The 17,875-nt window shown below is 46.5% G+C and overlaps 1 protein-coding gene across 1 annotated transcript in view; it reads left to right on the top strand.

The window, feature by feature from the left end:
* The window catches only part of NID2 (nidogen 2), a 68,842-nt gene extending 50,994 nt beyond the window's left edge, over nt 1-17,848 (top strand). The window contains exons 12-21 of the mRNA XM_045450963.1: nt 4,531-4,650; nt 5,465-5,695; nt 9,430-9,651; nt 10,262-10,431; nt 12,890-13,019; nt 13,495-13,666; nt 14,180-14,337; nt 15,804-15,927; nt 16,785-16,897; nt 17,188-17,848. Coding sequence (XP_045306919.1) covers nt 4,531-4,650; nt 5,465-5,695; nt 9,430-9,651; nt 10,262-10,431; nt 12,890-13,019; nt 13,495-13,666; nt 14,180-14,337; nt 15,804-15,927; nt 16,785-16,897; nt 17,188-17,198 — 1,451 coding nt within the window. The 3' untranslated portion in view covers nt 17,199-17,848. The remainder of the gene's footprint in view (nt 1-4,530; nt 4,651-5,464; nt 5,696-9,429; nt 9,652-10,261; nt 10,432-12,889; nt 13,020-13,494; nt 13,667-14,179; nt 14,338-15,803; nt 15,928-16,784; nt 16,898-17,187) is intronic.
* Nucleotides 17,849-17,875: the final 27 nt, after the last annotated feature.

Here is a 17,875-nt window from a genome sequence, read left to right as displayed (position 1 = left end):
ACTGCAACAAGGGGTCTGGTAGGCTTGGGGTCTCCTCTAAAGGCCTAACTGGGGAAACATCCTCACATGGTTATTGGCAGGATTCAATTCCTTGAGGCCTGAGAGCCTCAGGTCTTTGTTAGCTGTGGCCTGGAGATGACCTTCAGCTTCTTGACACGCAGACCTCCAACAAGGTAGCTTACTTCATCAAAGCCGGTGGCAGAAAGTCTTTTAGCAAATTGGAAGTTATAATCACAAAAATGACATCCCCTCAGTATTGCTTTCGTGTATTGATTAGATGCAAGTTACTCAAGGGAAGGGGATTACATAAGATTGCAAATGCTAGGAGGTAGGGATCTTTGGGGTTCCTTAGAGGCTGTCTCCCAGAATCCATTACCATGGGTTGCCTTCCAAGCTTTTCAGACTGTGGAGTAGAAGAGAATGAATAGTCCTTTTCCTAAAGACCTATGCCATGCCTAAATCTGACTGGGCTAGTCATGAAGGTGATTTGCAGGATAAGTACATACGTGTGTGTGGGTGTATGCACATGCATGCACATATTTAAAGACATGCCACAATGTGCATGTGTACCCGTGGCCATAGAGAGAAAATAGCAAAATAGAGAAAAATAGAGATAGAAGCTCTATTTTGTGGAAAGTGCACATTCTTGAAGCACGCATGTTATTCTTTACGCCATTAAACTAGCAATAAAAGGCGTGTGGGTTTTTCTCTAGCCAGTTTGTTAAAAACCAGGTTCCCTGGAGAGGCTGGACTTGGCTTTGGGTTCTCAGTCTAGTCTGAGTCACCAGCAGTTACTACTTTTATCCAAGTAGAGTTCAATCTTTTCCAGCTTCCCTCAATCAACCCCAATTGCAACGGTTTCAGGGTTGATGTCCACCTTGTGTTGGTATGAGCCGGTATTTCTCAGGCATGTTTGTCCTCATAGATCTTGGTAACTTTGCCAGGTGAAGCAGTGTGTCTTGAGTTGGGACCTTTCCAGGAGAAGCAATTGAGTTATGGGTGGGACATCCCTCAGCACCATCACTGCTCAGGAGGGACGTGAGGAGAGGCACTTAAGGTTATTCTGTCTCTGGTTTTCTGTTCTAAAAAGAGAGATGTTAAGTAGGGTATGGTAAAGTTGGTGCAGCCACAGGAGAAGAGAACAAGGTTTGCAAGGAAGGAGTTTATTATGCTCATGGGTCCCAGAGAGAGGGTCACCACATACCACACAGGGGCACACCCAGCAAGGTGCTTGACTGAATAGGTGGGGAGCTAGAACTTGTGGGCCGAAGCCTTTATTGGGGTCTGGAAATTTCACTGGATGGTCTGAAAGCAAAGGGGGTTGGGTGGGATGGGTTAAGGGTAGCTAGAATCTGGTAATCCGCTGGTTGGGTTTGTTTTGAAGGGACCTCGCCTGATTTGGGTATGGGCTCAGAATTACGGCAGTGAAAGCATTGAAACACCAAAGCATGAATTCAAAATGGAGGGTTTTAACAAATGTTCCATACAGGTGTTTTACCAGCTTAACAGAATAGAATGGAGAATTGTGCTGACATTGAGCCATGTTTCATTACCTGAGTGGCAAAGGAGTTCTACTGTGCCCCAAACATTGTCGTCTTGACTTCAGTGTTCTGACAGCCCCTAAAGACCCCTGTCAGGGATTGTTAGGCATAAATGGCAGCTCCCAGCCCGAGCGTAGCAACAAGGAGTTTCTCCCTTCCCTAGGGGCTGAAAGTGTTCCATGCTTTCTGTCCTGACACTTGACATCCTGTGATAGAGGGAAGAGCTCCCCTTCTTTACACAAAAGCCCCAGTTCCCCCCACACCCCTCAATGTTAGCACTCCTTGGGAGGAGCCATAGCCTGCTCTGAGCCCAGGCTCTGGAGTGGCTGACTGCACTCATTTTCTGTCATGGTGTGAGGTCTTCCAAGGAGGTATGGGGGACTGTGTTTCAGGGAGCTTTACCTCCTCCAGCTTCTAGGGGACAGGGGCTCCTCACTTGTGATGCTTTCTGTCCCTTCAAGGGCTTTCTCCTGCTGGTCATTTACAACCATTAGTGTCCCTCCCCCTGACTCTAGTATCTGTGGGAAGATGACTGGCTTTCAGTCTGATCACAATTCTTAGGCCATAGGCTCTAAGAACATAAGGAACCTGGTAGCTCTGGGGAGTCCCCTCTCCCTTAGTTCAAAAACAATCTCAAGAAACTGATCCATGGGTTCTAGAAATAGGCCCTGTGTCTCAGGAATTCCTGCTTCCTGTCATTGCCTGGGGTTCCTGTTAGCATGAGAAGTCCTTTTAGCATATGTATTATGAATAGCTTCAATTTCCTGCATTTAATTTCCTGCTGGATATTCAGTTTTACAGCTTTGGTTTTACAGCCATTTTATGGCCTCTTGCAGGCCCAAGGAACTGGATGGTCACTGGTTTTGCCCAGCTAGGTGTTGGAGTTGTCCTCATCAAGAGACTGAGGGCCAGACTCAAAGATAATTAAATATGACAATATAGAACCTATTGATTAGATTGGAGATAGAGTTTTTGTTGTGATTAGTCTGGTTTCTTTTTGGTTGACTGAGGAGCTAACCAGAAAACCTTGTTTATTTCTAACCTTGTACTTTCCTGCCTTTGTAGGTAGAAAGAAGGTAACTAGGGAGGCCAGTTCATCTGGGCAGAGCCTCTCTGGGTGGCATTAAACTCCGTTCTGTCAAGCGTTCAGGGTGATTTTGGACTTAGGGGAGCTAATGTATGTTGACAAAACTTCCTTAAGACTGAGGATAAGCAGAATGTGAATTCGCTAATTATGACATAAGAGATTCCTCTCCCGCGAACATGTCTGCTCACCGGCACCTGGGAGGGTGGCTCAGTGAGCGCATGGTCATAGCAAGGCTGGTAGTCATAACCCTAGAAGAGATTTCACCTGGGGCATGGGAGGCCAGTTGAGGGGCCAACTCTGTCCCCAGCTGATCCATGTCAAATTCAGGCTGTGGCTCTTGGGCTTCCTGGGTTCTATGTGTCTCTGCCCTGGGCTATAGCAAATTGATGCAGTTCACTTCTGGGACTCACATTCTTCTAGGTTTCACATTGATCATCCCAACCCACCTTTTTTCATCCATTTTTTAAATCGTTTTTTGGGTGTTTTCGTGAAAGTGACGGCTTTTTCAGTGGAGCCTTGATCAGACTTACACTCTTTATCCTTCTTTTACTCTGGAAGACTTCCTATCTCTGCAGAGAGCTTATCTCAACCAGTAGCCATTGGTTTTAATAGTTTGACTCTCATAGGCTTTTTGGGGGAAAGGGGACTGTCTTGCCATTGTCTGCATTTGCTGATTGCAGTAAATAAAAGGACTATAAGCTGGCATGTAAGGTTCTAGGATGTTGTAACTTAAAAAAATTTTAAGTTTATTTATTTTGAGAGAGAGAGCACGGGAGGGGAAGAGAGAGGGAGAGAGAGAGAATCCCAAGCAGGCTCTGCACCAACAGCATGGAGCCGTGGAGCTCAGACTCAGGAACCGCAAGATCATGACCTGAGCTGAAGTCAAGAGTTGGACGCTGAACCGACTGAGCTACCCAGACACCCCTAGGATGTTGCAGTTTTGAGAAATATGAAATTTAATCCTTAGAGTACCATGTGGAGAGTGGGAGGGCCTGAACTGTTTGTACTGATAAACCTGACAAATTTAGATGTTCTTTTTAAATTTTTTAAAAATGTTTATTATTGAGAGACAGAGGCAGAGCGTGAGCAGGGGAGGGGCAGAGAGAGAGGGAGACACAGAATCTGAAGCAGGTTCCAGGCTCTGAGCTGGCAGCACAGAGCCCGACATGGGGCTCGAACTCACAACCTGCGAGATCGTGACCTGAGCCGAAGTCAGACACTTAACTGACTGAGCCACCCAGGTGCCCTTAGATGTTCTTTTGAATGTGTTGTTCCCAACTTCTGATAATATTTTTCTGATGCTTTTCTATTTCTTCTAAAGGTAGAAAGTAGAGAAAATTTCTGATTCCTTGGGCATTGTAGATGGTAGGACTCTGATTCTGGGAGACTGGATGTGCTTCCAAACTTAGTTGAAAAAGCATTTGGAGCCTCACCGGGCTTCTCCGCATCTGTAGATTGGTGTTATACGGACATGGTGCCAACAGGGCAAGACCGAAACCATTGTTATATGTATTTACTGCTGTGGTACTGAAAGGAAGTGAGTGATTTACAGCCCAAAGGCTAGTTCAAAGGTAATAACTTCCTGGAATTCACTGTGGATGAAAGATACTCTAGAAATACACCGCAGGATATTTTTTTTTTCTGGAAGTGACCACACATTTGATTTCTACACTGTACATTCTTAGTCTAATGGGTTCGCTCACATGTCCCTCGACTTTGTATGTTTAGCCCGCCTTCAGCTGTCAGCATATTTCTGCTCATGCCCAGAGGTCTTCTAAGGTCGACCCCCTTGGCATTGACCCACATGTACTAGGGCCGCGTAGTAGCCCCAGTTGGGTGCAGTGAAGTCATGCTGTTCCTCCCTGCCCCCCCCCCACCCCATCCCTGTTCCTGCCTCTGCAGATGTTGATGAATGCTCGGAAAACAGATGTCACCCCTCGGCTACCTGCTACAATACCCCTGGCTCGTTCTCCTGCCGATGCCTCCCTGGATATCATGGGGATGGATTTCAGTGCACACCTGGTAAGGTCTTGAGGGCTGCCCGAGGCACAGAAAACTTCTGGTTCCTTCAGTGTATTTTTTCTACAGCCTTTAGCCTGTTCTTATTGGGGACCAAGGCTTTTCTAGGCTCTGGATTTTCTTCCTGTTCCCTCCCTCTAGTTTACTTAGAAGTCCCTGGTTATTAGTAATCTGGGAGGCCAGGAGTGTGACCCCACCCATTGTCCTACCTAGTGGCAGCTGTGTTCAACTCCCGTCATGATCTGCTTTGCCTTGATAAGTGTCATTTAGATGAAGGACTGGGATAAGCTTACTCAATAGGAGCCATATGCACCTAGTGAGCTGGTAGTAAGCCCCCGTGGTGACACTCTAGGAGGTCTTGGCCAGCACTGTGTGACCTAGTGATTGCCATTGACCTGGAGCTTCTCAGACTTAGACTCTGGACTTGAGAGGATGAACAGAGGTTTACTTGTTTTCTCCCAAGTCTCTTGGGATGTTTGGACACAAGCTATGGGTTCTTCATTTTACCCTTAGGGCTGAGGGAGGGGCGATTTTACAGTAGGTACGGTCAGCTCAGGACTTAACAGGGTGAACTGTGAGAATTAGGGAGACATTAGGTAGATAGTGGCAGAACTAAAATAAGAATCCAGGAGTTCACAATCTCAGTGCCCGGCTATTTTTTTTTCCCATGTTATGCTGTCTCCCAAGTATAAGGAGGGAAAAATAAGCAAAGAACATCACCTCAGACGAGAGACTTTGAAGTTAGCTGGTAAAAGTGGATGGGTTGCAATGTCTTTTATTCCTTCTTTGTACGTCTCCTCCACCCTGGTCTCCGAAGACCCCACATCAGGACTGAAACCCTGTGAACGCCAGCAGCGCAGTGCCCACGCTCAGCACGCCTATCCTGGCTCCCGGCTGCACATCCCCCAGTGTGATGAGCAGGGCCACTTCCTGCCACTGCAGTGTCACGGGAGCACTGGCTTCTGCTGGTGCGTGGACCCCAATGGTCATGAAGTCCCCGGCACCCGGACTCCACCCGGCTCCACGCCACCTCACTGCGGACCAGCAGGTGAGCCAGGCAGGAAGGAGCTTGTACTGACGTAGGCCCGGGGCTTGAGAAGTTGAATGGCGCAGCCTGTGGGGCAGATTATAACTCCTTCCCAGACTGTGCAGACTCGGGGCCGACTTCTGTCCTTTCATAGCCTCCTTCCTCCTAGGACCACTCAGATGATCTGTGCCCACCTGTGCACACATTTAGATGACAGGGACATAGACTGACATCACTGTTACATGTTGGACTCCAGCCTTAGACTTGCCCGGTTCAAGACGGGACGTTGAGATGAATGGTGTAGGTCAGGCTGAGGCCACTGCCCGAGACCTGTTATGGCAGCTTAGGGAGACCTTGGAGCTAACGGATCTTGCCAGACCAGCCTTTTGTCCAAAGAGAACTGCCTGCACATGTTCCTTTATATCACTACACTCTGCCTCCTGAATTTCAGGAAGCAGTATGAAGGCCAGTTTAGTGTTAATAGGAAAAATAAGCAGACACCTGTGGGTGGATCCCGCTAGTTTGCTCTAAGCTAATGACCCCCGCTGTCTCTAGGCAGGCCCAGCATATCAGTGGGGAACCCCCTTGCCCCAGCCACTGTCCGAAGAGGTGCAGGGACCTGTTGTGTTAGCCCGTGCGGTCTGAGATGCTAATGGTGAGCGTGTCTGTGACCATCTGAGGGCTCTCCGTGCTCCCCGGGGGGGTGGGGCCTGGCTATCAAGTGCTCACATGTCCTGCCAGCTGCAGGTTGCCAAGGCAGATTGTATTCCTTGCTGAGTTGTTAAGAGTGGAAAGCACGTCTTTAAAACTACAGAAGAACTTTATTATGAAGAATGTAGGATTGATCTGATTCCATTTTAGCCAAAAATTCCTATAGCCATGAGCTTGCTATTTTTACTACTGGAAAAGATAAATCTTGGCTTTTAACATGAGAGTAAGAAGAGCTGGTGAATTACCACCAGTTTTGATCTTGTCAACAATATCGCAATGGCCGGGACGTGAGTAGTCCTAAGATTCACACAGGTAAAAATTGGTAATGTTTGATCTAGATGTATACCTTTGTTTCCGCAGTGACATTCCTAGTTCCTCTTGTCCCTATTTTTAGGAAAAGATTTGACAGGTCCAAGGGGGAAAAAAGAAAAGAAAAATCCTGTTTCACTCCTTTAAAATCTTTAAAAAGTCTTGGTTCTAACTCCATCTGGGATTTAAAGAAATCAGATGGTTGGGACCTGCCTTAGGGAATGGTTCAGAGTTCTATTTACTAAGACCAGCGTTTAGTTTTAAGGACCGTGATTCAGAAGGGAGCCAAGAGAATGAGAAGTTAATGACTGAAGGGAGGGACACATTGTCTTGTGCAGACTCTCCCCCCAGTGGCCCAGGCTCCTCTCTTGGCACTGGTTTGGCCTTGGCTGCCTTTTCTGACTAGTCCCATCTGCATAATGGGGTTGGCTTGAAGGGAGAGAAAAAAGTCTGTGTCCAAGATTTCAAACTATTTAAAACCCTGCCAACCGAAACCAGAAATCAATCTGTGGTTGGATTAAGAAGTAGCTTCAAATAGTAAGGAATGAGAGGGATGCACACGTATCAGTGATGTGCCCACTTCCCAGAAGCTGAGTGAGCCGTGTGTCTCCATTCCAGACAAAGAGCCGTGCCTCATCGGGTGGTTCCCTGAGCTAAGAACACACCCTCTGAGTTTGCGGGGCGGACCTGGAGCCGTGTTGGGAACTTCTGCGGGGCATCCCACCTTGAGGTGGCTCGTTAGTGTTTGAAGAAGTGACCTTTCCCTGTCCAGATTCTTTGAGACACATTTGGGTGAGGAAGTCTCCTTCTCCGTTGGGTCTTATAAAGAACTCTGCTTCCCAAGGGTTATGAACTATAGAGGCCACCTGAAGGGCATCCGTTGCCACCAGACCTGGTGAGTCTTGGAGTTGAGCTAGTTGGGCTTGAGCTCTGAGGATTTTGTTAACCATTCTCTCTCTTGTCCGGAGGAATCGTAGGTACTAGAACCTAATTGTAATGTTTCCAACTTTGTTCTTGGAGGCCAGTGGAGGTTTTGACCAAAGGAGTGACATGAAATGACTGTGTTTGAAGTATTTTTTTGCTTTTTTAAAAAATGTTTATTTTTGAGACGGAGTGAGGGAGAGAGAGAGAGAACACGAGTGGAGGAGGGGCGGAGAGAGAGGGAGACACAGAGAGAGGGAGAAGCAGGCTCCAGGCTCGGAGCTGTCAGCACAGAGCCCAATGCAGGGCTCAAACTCACAAGCCATGAGATCATGACCTGAGCCGAAGTCAGACGCGCAACTGACTCAGCCATCCAGGTGCCCCAGAAATGACATTTTAAAGGGACTCTTCTGGCTGCTGGCTGTTTACTTGGGGGGGCGGGAAAGAGGGTGGAAGCCAGGGACCAAGTGAGAAAGTTTTTGTAATATCCTAGCAGGAGACCATGAGGCTCCGACCAGGGTGATAGGGGTGGATATAGTGTGAAGTGAAGATTTTCTGAATGTATTTTTGAAGGCACAGCTGACCTTTTTCTGACCTACCAGATGTGGAGAGCAAGAGACAGAAAGGAGTCAGGGATGATTGGGCCCACACAATGGAAAATGGAGGTGCTATTTACTGATAGGAAAAAGTCTAGGGGACAGCAGCGCTGACGGTGGAAAGCAGGGTCCCCATTTTTGTTCTGAGATTAATGGCATACACCCAGGTGGTGGTATCATGTAGGTACTTGGCTGTGTGATTCCACAGACCACAGGCTTCGAGTTACAGGAATTAAAGCAGCAGCAGCTTCTAACGAGCTCCTTTAGACACTCCTCTGATAGACGGGGGTACAAGTTACTTCCAAAGCCCGCAGCAGACTCCCTGCAGACAGAGAACCGCCACGTTTGGGACAGAGCGACAGCCCTGTGGAAGCAAGCAGGGAGAAAACTGCAGGTAGAGAAGCTACTCTGCAAGAGCTCACAGGAGTGTAAGCCGGGTGGTGAGCCAGGAGGGCGAGCAGAGGGGAGGATGCTGGACAAGGGAGGGGCAGAGCTACGGGCAGGAAGCAGGAGCCCAGGAGAAAGGTTCAGCTTTGAGCCAAAGGGCTTCCAGGAACTGGAGCGTCTAACAGTCAGTATGGAGCTGTTGGCCACCACGTCCTCCATGCGCACCCCTACTAATTACAGTGAGTCTTACTCCATATAGTTTTCCAGTGAGCAGAGCTGAGGGCCACATAAGTAGGGTAGGAATAGGAGGCAGGAATAGTTTGGCAGTAGGGCAAAGTAGGGCAGGCAGTAGGTCAGGACTAGTTTGTAAGACGCATGGCCAGTGTCAAGATTGTCCTCTCAGGTGCAGGCCTGGAACTTGAACCAAGCGGGAAAGAATAAATACTGCCTTTAAGTATCATGTAGGCCCCTGAGTCCCCGAGGAGGGTCCCCACCAAAGGGCTCTGTTAGCAGAGGTCCTGGGCCCCAGCAGAAGTGTCCCCATGGGCCGGGCCCGAGTGTGCCCTGCACCCCTGATCTTAACCTCCTCTTGGTCTCTGCTGACGTGGCTGGCCTTCATGACAAATCCTCCTGGCCCAGGAGCTTTTGTCCGTTCTCCGGATGCCTGTGGAGAGCTTCTTAGAGCACTTGACTGGTCCAACGTCCAGGGGCTTGGCTGAGGCCTTGTTGGCGGATACTAGGAGGAGGGAGGCCAGGTGTGGGGATCTTCAGCCACATGCTGCATTCTGTCCTTGGCTCACGATCAAAGGCTTTTTGTCCCCATCTGCTCAGAGCCCACCCGGAGGCCCCGGACTGTCTGCGAGCGCTGGAGGGAAAACCTGCTGGAGCACTACGGTGGCACGCCCAGGGACGATCAGTATGTGCCTCAGTGTGATGACCTGGGCCACTTTAACCCCCTGCAGTGCCACGGGAAGAGTGACTTCTGCTGGTGCGTGGACAAAGATGGCAGAGAAGTGCAGGGCACCCGCTCCCAGCCAGGCACCACCCCTGCATGTAAGCACCCGGGGGTCAGCCCTCATCCCCCTCATCCACTCTGAGGGCTTTCTGTATGGAAACTGCCAGCTGTGAGTGAAGCTGGGGAAAGGGGGGGCCCATAGGTCCAGTGAAAGAAGTCGCTAAGATGCCGTGTTGATTTATCAGCTGGTCTGTGATCCAAATCCCTATTTGGATTTAACGTTTGGTTTTGTCATTAGCAGTTTCTGTAATTAGAACATCTGGAACTCAGTTCAACAAGCAGTTCCTCCTCCCCAGCCCAGGGTGAGAGGGGACACGTGTCACCCTGGGGGCCCAAAGAAAAGCGGACACAATACTGTTTTTTTGCCCTTAAAAAGAAAAAAACGTTTTTGCTTTGTTCTGAGGGAAGTGTTTTGTTGTCTTCCTCCCTAGTAATTGGCAGTGTTTTACATAATCCTTGGGGGGGGGGGGAAACCCCTAGAAATTAGATTTCTTTTAAGAACATCTGGAATACATCTGTCTAGGGTAAAAACCTTTTGATGTTTTTGGAGGTTCTGGTGTGTGGAAAGTAACTTCTTCCCCTGTCCCCACCCACCTTTGTGTTCTTTCCTCTCCGTTCTTCATACCCTCCTGCTCCTTCCCACGGCAGGTATACCCACCGTTGCGCCACCCACAGCCCGGCCCCTGCCCCGGCCTGATGTGACCCCTCCGTCTGTGGGCACTTTCCTGCTCTACGCCCAGGGCCAGCAGATCGGTCACTTGCCCCTCAATGGTACCAGGCTCCAGAAGGACATGGCCAAGACCCTGCTGTCACTGCATGTAAAGTGGATTTCTCCTGTGGGGGTGGGACCGTACGGGGCGTTCAGATCTGGGCCAGGGCCTGAGGTAGAGGGAGGTCCTGGAGGATTTCTGGGCTGCGGTCCAACTCCATGAGTCTGACGCCGCTGCCACAAAGTGAGGGCACTGTCTGCCGGGAGTCCTGTCTGACTGACCAAGGCTTTCTCCAGTGGTTCATGGGGTTTCAGAGAAGTGGAAAGGGAAGTTCAGAGTTACCAGGATATGGAGGCAGTATGGTGAGCCGAGGGAAAATGGAAAGAAACTCAGCCCGAGTCCCCAGGGTTCTCTCCATGCCAGGCATCTCCACAGAGGGTCCAGGACTAGCTAAAGGGTGTGGTTTCTGTGGAAAGAAGTTAATGACTGCCTCGTTGTTGTAGCCCCCTCCCCTCCGTTTTGGTTCTGTTGATCGGTCTCCTGTCTTCTCTAACTCCTTCACAGATGAAGATTTGGGTGGAGTGGGACGCTGGGAAAGGAGTGGACAAGCTTTCCATAGGAGATGCTTGTCGCTTTCTGAGCCAGCAGCCTCCCTCCATTTTGGAGGACAGCTTTCTTCTCTAAAATGGAGAAAAGAGAAGGGAGTTCGCCAGAAAGGCACTGATGGTTATTAAGGAAAGCCATCTGATTCCATTTCTAAACTTCATGCAGCAGGTACTTGCTCATCTGATACAAGAGTATAATGTCCGTGTTTCCCTTTACTTATGTTATCAAGCTAATTCTGTAACTTTTGGGATTCCAAAAAAAGCTTAGAAGCAGGTAGTATTCAGAGAAAGAGGTTTGTTTTTCAAGATTTAGGTTTTGGAGTTTTTGGTGTGTTGGCAACCACTAGCATACTATTCTGTAAGCTTCTCTAAGAGAAACGAAGAAATCGTCAGCACCTCAGTCTAACGGGCGTAGCCAAGGCTGATGGTTTTGCTGCATTTCTGCGCTTGCCTCTCATTCGGGCAAGGTGGCGGCGGCGGTGGTGGTGGTAGAACTGAGAGAATGGCACATGGGTTATGAGCACGTCTTGGGGAAATTTACTCAAACTGAGCCTCCTTTTTCGAAGAAACCCTAAAGTCAGTACATGGGTTAATGGATCCCATGATTCCCTAGGTCACTGGAAGCACGTGGATGTCACTCCTGCCTGAGACAGATGACTCACTTTTCAAGTAAAACTGTTCTGGACCTTCCGATCCCTCTAAATCAACTGCCCATTTTTTCCACAGGAGTCAAATCCTGCTTTGTACAGTATTTTTTATATTGACTTCTCTCCCGGAGGCATGTCAAGCCAGCCCCAGGAGGCTTTGTTAGGCAAGCAGGGAGCTGGTATGACCTCAGGGACAGCCAGATGGCCCCTAGATGTTGGCTTTGCACATCTGTTGGGCTTCTCAGACCAGGAGTCTGGGTTGGAAACTGAATGAAGCAAGTACTGTGCAGAGTTTTGTAAAGAAATACCACAGACTCATTTAAAAAAGACTTCTTTATTTAGCAATAGGGAAGGGAAGACCTCCCTAACCAGCGGTTTGGTGACCACCAGTCTCCAGTTCCTTAACCCATCCTTCTGGAGACTTTCTTCTACATATGATTACAACCAAACCATTTGCTTTGTATAAGAAGCAGAGATAGGGATAAGGGATTAAATCTCAGGGGAAAGATCTCATGATAGTTATAGGAAAAGGGAGAGTAAATTTTGTTGTTGTATGTTGGTGAATTAAAAAATTTTTTTTAATGTTTCTTTTTGTGAGAGAGAGCGAGCACAGGTGTGCATGCGTGCACAAGCAGGGGAGGGGCAGAGAGAGAGCGAGACACAGAATCTGAAGCAGGACCCAAGCTCGGAGCTGTCAGCGCACAGCCCGACGTGGGGCTCGAACCCACGAACCGTGAGATCATGACCTAAGCCGAAGTCAGACGCTCAACTGACTGAGCCACCCAGGCACTCCTATGTTGGTGAATTTTAGAAAGGCTGTTTCAGAAGTGCTGATACCATTCGGAAGGAGTACGTTTTCACCCAGTACAGTATTAAGGACTTAATTTGCTGAAACTAATGTTTGTTCTCTAATCACTCAAGGGGCTGATTTCATGAAATCATTTTATTACTGCTGACAGTAATTGTGCTTATTGAGCACTTGCTATATACTAATGACTGATGAGGATACTTTACAAGAACTTTTGGTAGAATTTTTATAGCAGCACTATAAAGTAGGTACTAGTATCTTCATTTTGCAAATGAAGAAGCCCAGGCATAGAGAGGTTAAATACCAAAGTCATAGCTAGTCAGTGGCCAAACCTGGCTGGGACCCCAGAAGTCAGCCTCTAAGCCACCTGTGTAATCCTGCTGCATAGCTGCCCTTAGGACTACTGTGGGTCGTTCACTACAGCCATGTGTGCAGCAGCTGAGCACAAGCTCTGGGGAAATGCATGGGGTCCTAACTCTTCCAATTTCATGTTTTGGTCCACAAAGGGCTCCATAGTCGTGGGAATTGACTATGACTGCCGCGAGAGGATGGTGTACTGGACAGATGTTGCTGGCCGGGCAATCAGCCGTGCCAGTCTGGAGCCAGGAGCAGAGCCTGAGACGATCATCAGCTCAGGTCAGCAGCTTCATCTGGAAGATGCTTTGTATTTCATTTGAGTCTCCTACGTTCACCAGGGGAGGTTAAGCGCCATTCAAGCCACTTCATCAAGCACTGCGATACCAGCCCCTCTGTAAACACACACTTATACGTAAGAAAGGAGGTAATTCTTACTGTGAGCCTGTTGAGAAATTGGAACTCTCAACAGAAATGGCTCACAGTGAGAACTCAGGGTGTGGCCCCAGTTGATGCTGCCTGGCCCCAGCACTGTGCATGCCCGGTACCATCAGGCTGGTGGGTATGTAGTCTAGAAGGAAAACTAGAGGTGGCAGGACAAGTAACAAAGGATCCGTTCCTCAGTTAACCTGGTTCTTGAGGCCGAGAGCCTCTCGGGACTTTTTGTTTTTTAAACTGTTCAAACATAGCAGATCTCTCTGCTTCGGGTTCCCTTTTCATGCCTGCAAATACTCCAGTCCTGCTGTTCTACTTCCAGGTCTGATAAGCCCTGAAGGACTTGCCATTGACCACTTCCGTAGAACAATGTATTGGACGGACAGCGGCCTGGACAAGATAGAGAGGGCCAGGCTGGACGGCTCTGAGCGGAAGGCCCTCTTCCACACAGACCTGGTGAATCCTCGAGCCATTGCTGTGGATCCAATCCGAGGGTCAGCTGGGCTTCCCTATTCTCCTGCTTCCTGTGGATCCTAATTTGGAGCCCTTGGATTTTAAATGCAGTGTGGGGAGGGTCAGAACAAGAGTGCAAAAGCTCCAAAGCATGAACTTAAAAACAGTATTTATATAGGATCTACTAGGCGTCAGACGCTGTTCTACGCAAAGGGAACAAGGTCTGCTCTTTCGTGGAGCTCACATTCTGGGAGGAAGTAAGGTAGTAAACTAATGAATAAACTAGAAAATCATTAAGATGAGAGTGTGATACAGAGAGAATTCAGAGTATGTGAGAGGCACTGGGGGGCCACCCGAGATCACTGACCAGGCAAGGCTGTCTAACACTTGAACTGGATGGGTGGGTCTCCTTCAGCAACACATTAGGAAACTCTAGTGCTGAAGCAACAGGGTTGTGTTACTTAAATGGTGAGAGTAACCAAAACTCAGACACTGGTGTTTTATTTCTCTGGCCTCATTTTCGCTATTGCAAAAAATCTTTATTTATCCCACAGCAACTTGTACTGGACAGACTGGAATCGTGAGGCTCCCAAAATTGAAATGTCTTCTTTAGAAGGAGAAAACAGAAGAATTCTGGTGAATAAAGACATTGGACTACCTAATGGTTTAACCTTTGACCCCTTCTCCAAACTGCTCTGCTGGGCAGACGCAGGTATTACTGATGGCATGTACACACAGCACACTTCAGCACCATGGGTGCCAGCACTTAACCGCAGCTTTTACAACAAAACCAAATCCCAGTATGTAGAGTTTTTGGCTTCAATTTTCAACAGTACAGCCAGCACAGAATCTACTCCTTTGGTTGGTGTCTAAACTGTTAAAGAACACTTTTAGTCGATACTTCTAATCCTTCTTGGGGTTTTGGGTGGGAGGGGTTGTCTGTGACTTAGGCAATGATCTGAGGGCTGGAACTATGTCCCAATTCATTTTTGTGCTACTAGCCCTTCCCCACACAAGCACTTGGTATGCTTATTTTTTTTTTAATGTTTATTTTTGAGACACAGCGACAGTGCAAGCGGGGGAGGGGCAGAGAGAGAGACAGAATCTGAAGAGGCTCCAGGCTCTGAGCTATCAGCACAGAACCCAACACAGAGCTCGAACTCACGTACTGTGAGATCATGTTCTAAGCCGAAGTTGCATGCTTAACCAACTGAGCCACCCAGGTGCCCTGTCCTGATATACTTTTTAAAGTAAAGAGAAATTTTATCCTCTGTTGGAACTGGCAAACTTAGATAAATGAACAAGAGGCTTTTTTTGTTCGTTTGCCAGTATCAGAACATTTTACAGTATGCTATTACGTGGAACTTTTTGGAAAGTGATGTGGCAGGACGGCCCTTGGTAGTAAGTTAAGGTTGCCGATACCTGAGTTCTTTCTGTTGTGTGATCTCCTTATTAGAAAAATAGAAAAGATGCTATAGGTCTTCTATACTAAAAAGAATATGAAAATGTCCATTCTTAAAGAATTTCTAATTTAATAAAAGGAACTATAAATGCAGATGGATCAATATTGTAACCTGGTTGGCCCAAAACAAGTTGTTTTTTTTAAGTTATATTTTTAAAAGCTATGTGAAATTTAAATCCATGTTTCGTAAGATACACGAAACTTGGAAACTCTTGACTTGTTTAGGTACTATAAAATTTTCAAGAGTGCTTCCTTTACACTGAAAAATATAAGCCATGTCGCCATTTTAGTTACTTTTAATTCCTATCTAGAAGATAAGTCTTTAAAATCCTTCAATATTTCTTAAGGGCCTTATGCATTGCTTACAAAGGGCAAGTGTTTATCTGATGTTTACGACAATTTATGATGTGACACTTTAATTAGAACAAAGTTTATCTCTAATGTCCTACTTAGGGAGAAAAAAATGCAGTCCTCTCTTCCAAGAAGGGATCAAGAGTCTAAATTCTAAGAAACGAGAATCCTATTAAACTGAAGACTGGTAACAGAACAGGAAAATTGTAGTTTCTAATTTGCATCACTGCACTGGGAAGAAAATACCCGATTTCTTCGTCTACCTTTGTTTCCTTTCAGAAGGCCTCCACCTGCCACAATTATTTTTGGCAAATGACTTTTCTCCTGGTATGGAAATGATTTCATTTTCTCTGGTGTTTTAAAAGGAACCAAGAAACTGGAGTGTACGCTACCTGATGGGACTGGACGGCGGGTCATTCAGAACCACCTCAACTACCCCTTCAGTATTGTCAGCTTTGCAGATCACTTCTACCACACAGACTGGAGGAGGTGAGCCGACGCACACTGGACGTGCCTCACGAGGCTGGGGTTCCGGAAGATGCGCCACCCATTTTACCTAATGTCACTAAGTGTCTTTAGTAAACTATGCCCTCTGCCGAAGTTTCCATTATCTCTGTTAGTAGGTAACATCATTCAAGTGCTAATGCTTTTTAAGTCCTACTTAATGGCACTGCTCACACGTAGCTTAAAAGTGGCACAGCTTACACTGAACTATCCAAAAAGTACATGAATCCAAAACACTACCCCCTTAAGTGGTGCCATGTGATTTAAATTGATTTTTTTTTTTAAATGGTATTATGGATATATTGTCCACCTGGGAGAAGGAAGAGTAGTGTAATTTATACTAGTGCCCCAAGGAGGAACTGGGGAACATTAAAAATACATATGGATGTCTAAGCTCTTCTACCCCATTCCTTGCAATCTTGATTTAATTGGTCTGGCGTGAGGCCTAGGCATCAGTATTTTAATAGATTTTCAAGTGATTCGTTGAACAAGGGTTGAGAACCATTGACTTGGACCAGTGGTTCTGAAAAGTTTTGTATGGCATCAAAAACATTCCAAGGGATTGTTAAAACCTATTGCTGGGTCCCAGCCCATAATTCCTGATGACTCAGTAGGCTGCAGTTGAGGCCATTTGTATTTCTAACAAGTTTCCAGATGATGCTGGTCTGGGGACTACTTTGAGAACCACTCATCTAGAAAATCTTCAAATCTAAATGAGTCAAAACTCACTTGGTTAAATTAAAAAAATACATATTCTAGAAGGCTAGCAGAGATTTGCTATTGAAACTGAGTTTCTATCCAACCTTAAATCCCATGAATTTACTCTTCCTTTCTGTTACCAGGGATGGTGTTATATCAGTAAACAGAGATAGTGGCCAGTTTACTGATGAGTATCTCCCGGAGCAGCGATCTCATCTCTACGGGATAACTGCTGTCTACCCCTACTGCCCAACAGGTAAACAAAATGTGCAGGGTGCTCCTTTGGATCAGCAGGGTAGAGAAGGATATACCTGGTAAATGATGATCCTTGGCCCAGATGGCAGCTGCTGCCACTAACATCACCACCAGGGAGAGCCACTTTGAATAGAAAAGTTAATGGCCCATACACAGGGGTGACCAATCTTGACTACACTAGCTTAACTATACACAAAAAAGGTCAGCCTATAAGGATATTTCCCCTTTAAAATGTTGTTGCAACTGGGTTATAAAATATTCACCCACGGTCTCTTCCACCTCCCCTCACAGGAAGAAAGTAAATACGGCATCACAAAGGATTTGGAGTTTACAATCAGAATCTGGACCCTAAAGAGCATTTACTACAAACACAGGCAAAGAAAGTGAAAAAGGAATTGGACCTACAAGATGAACATTTTCAGTACAAAAAGACTAAGTATATCTTGTGAAAAGTTTTATACCTCAATCTTTACTACTGTATTTTGAATAACAAAAGTTACTACAAGTTTTAAAAAAGTAATAGAATTTTAATTGCTTATTAAAGCAATTTTTAATAAGCATTTCCGTCATATTTAAATGGTCAAACTCACTAGAATACATTAAGACCCTAAATCTAATTTTTGCTAAGGATTCTTTCTGACCAAGAAATTAAAGCATGGGTTGTCGGTACAAAGACACAACCCTAAAGACCACAAGCCTTGACCTAGAGAAGGCTATGTGGAACTGGTAGGGAAGTTTCCCAGTAAAATTCTAAGATCTATTTTTTTGTTTTTTTTACCTCTGCATTTCTATTTATATTAAAAGGTGCTAGAATGTTTCAATTTGTATCTTCTGATCCTATAAGTCCCTCTATAGTTACCCACAGAAGTTACTACATTTATAAATACCAAAGATGTAACAATTCTCAAATTTTCTAGATTACTCCAATAAAATATTTTAAGTTTTCCCATGATTTGAGCATCTGTATTGTCTCTGTAAC

The sequence above is a fragment of the Leopardus geoffroyi genome, chromosome B3 (genome assembly GCF_018350155.1).
Source record: "Leopardus geoffroyi isolate Oge1 chromosome B3, O.geoffroyi_Oge1_pat1.0, whole genome shotgun sequence".
NCBI lineage: Eukaryota > Metazoa > Chordata > Mammalia > Carnivora > Felidae > Leopardus > Leopardus geoffroyi.
This window is presented reverse-complemented; position numbering and strand designations above follow the sequence as displayed.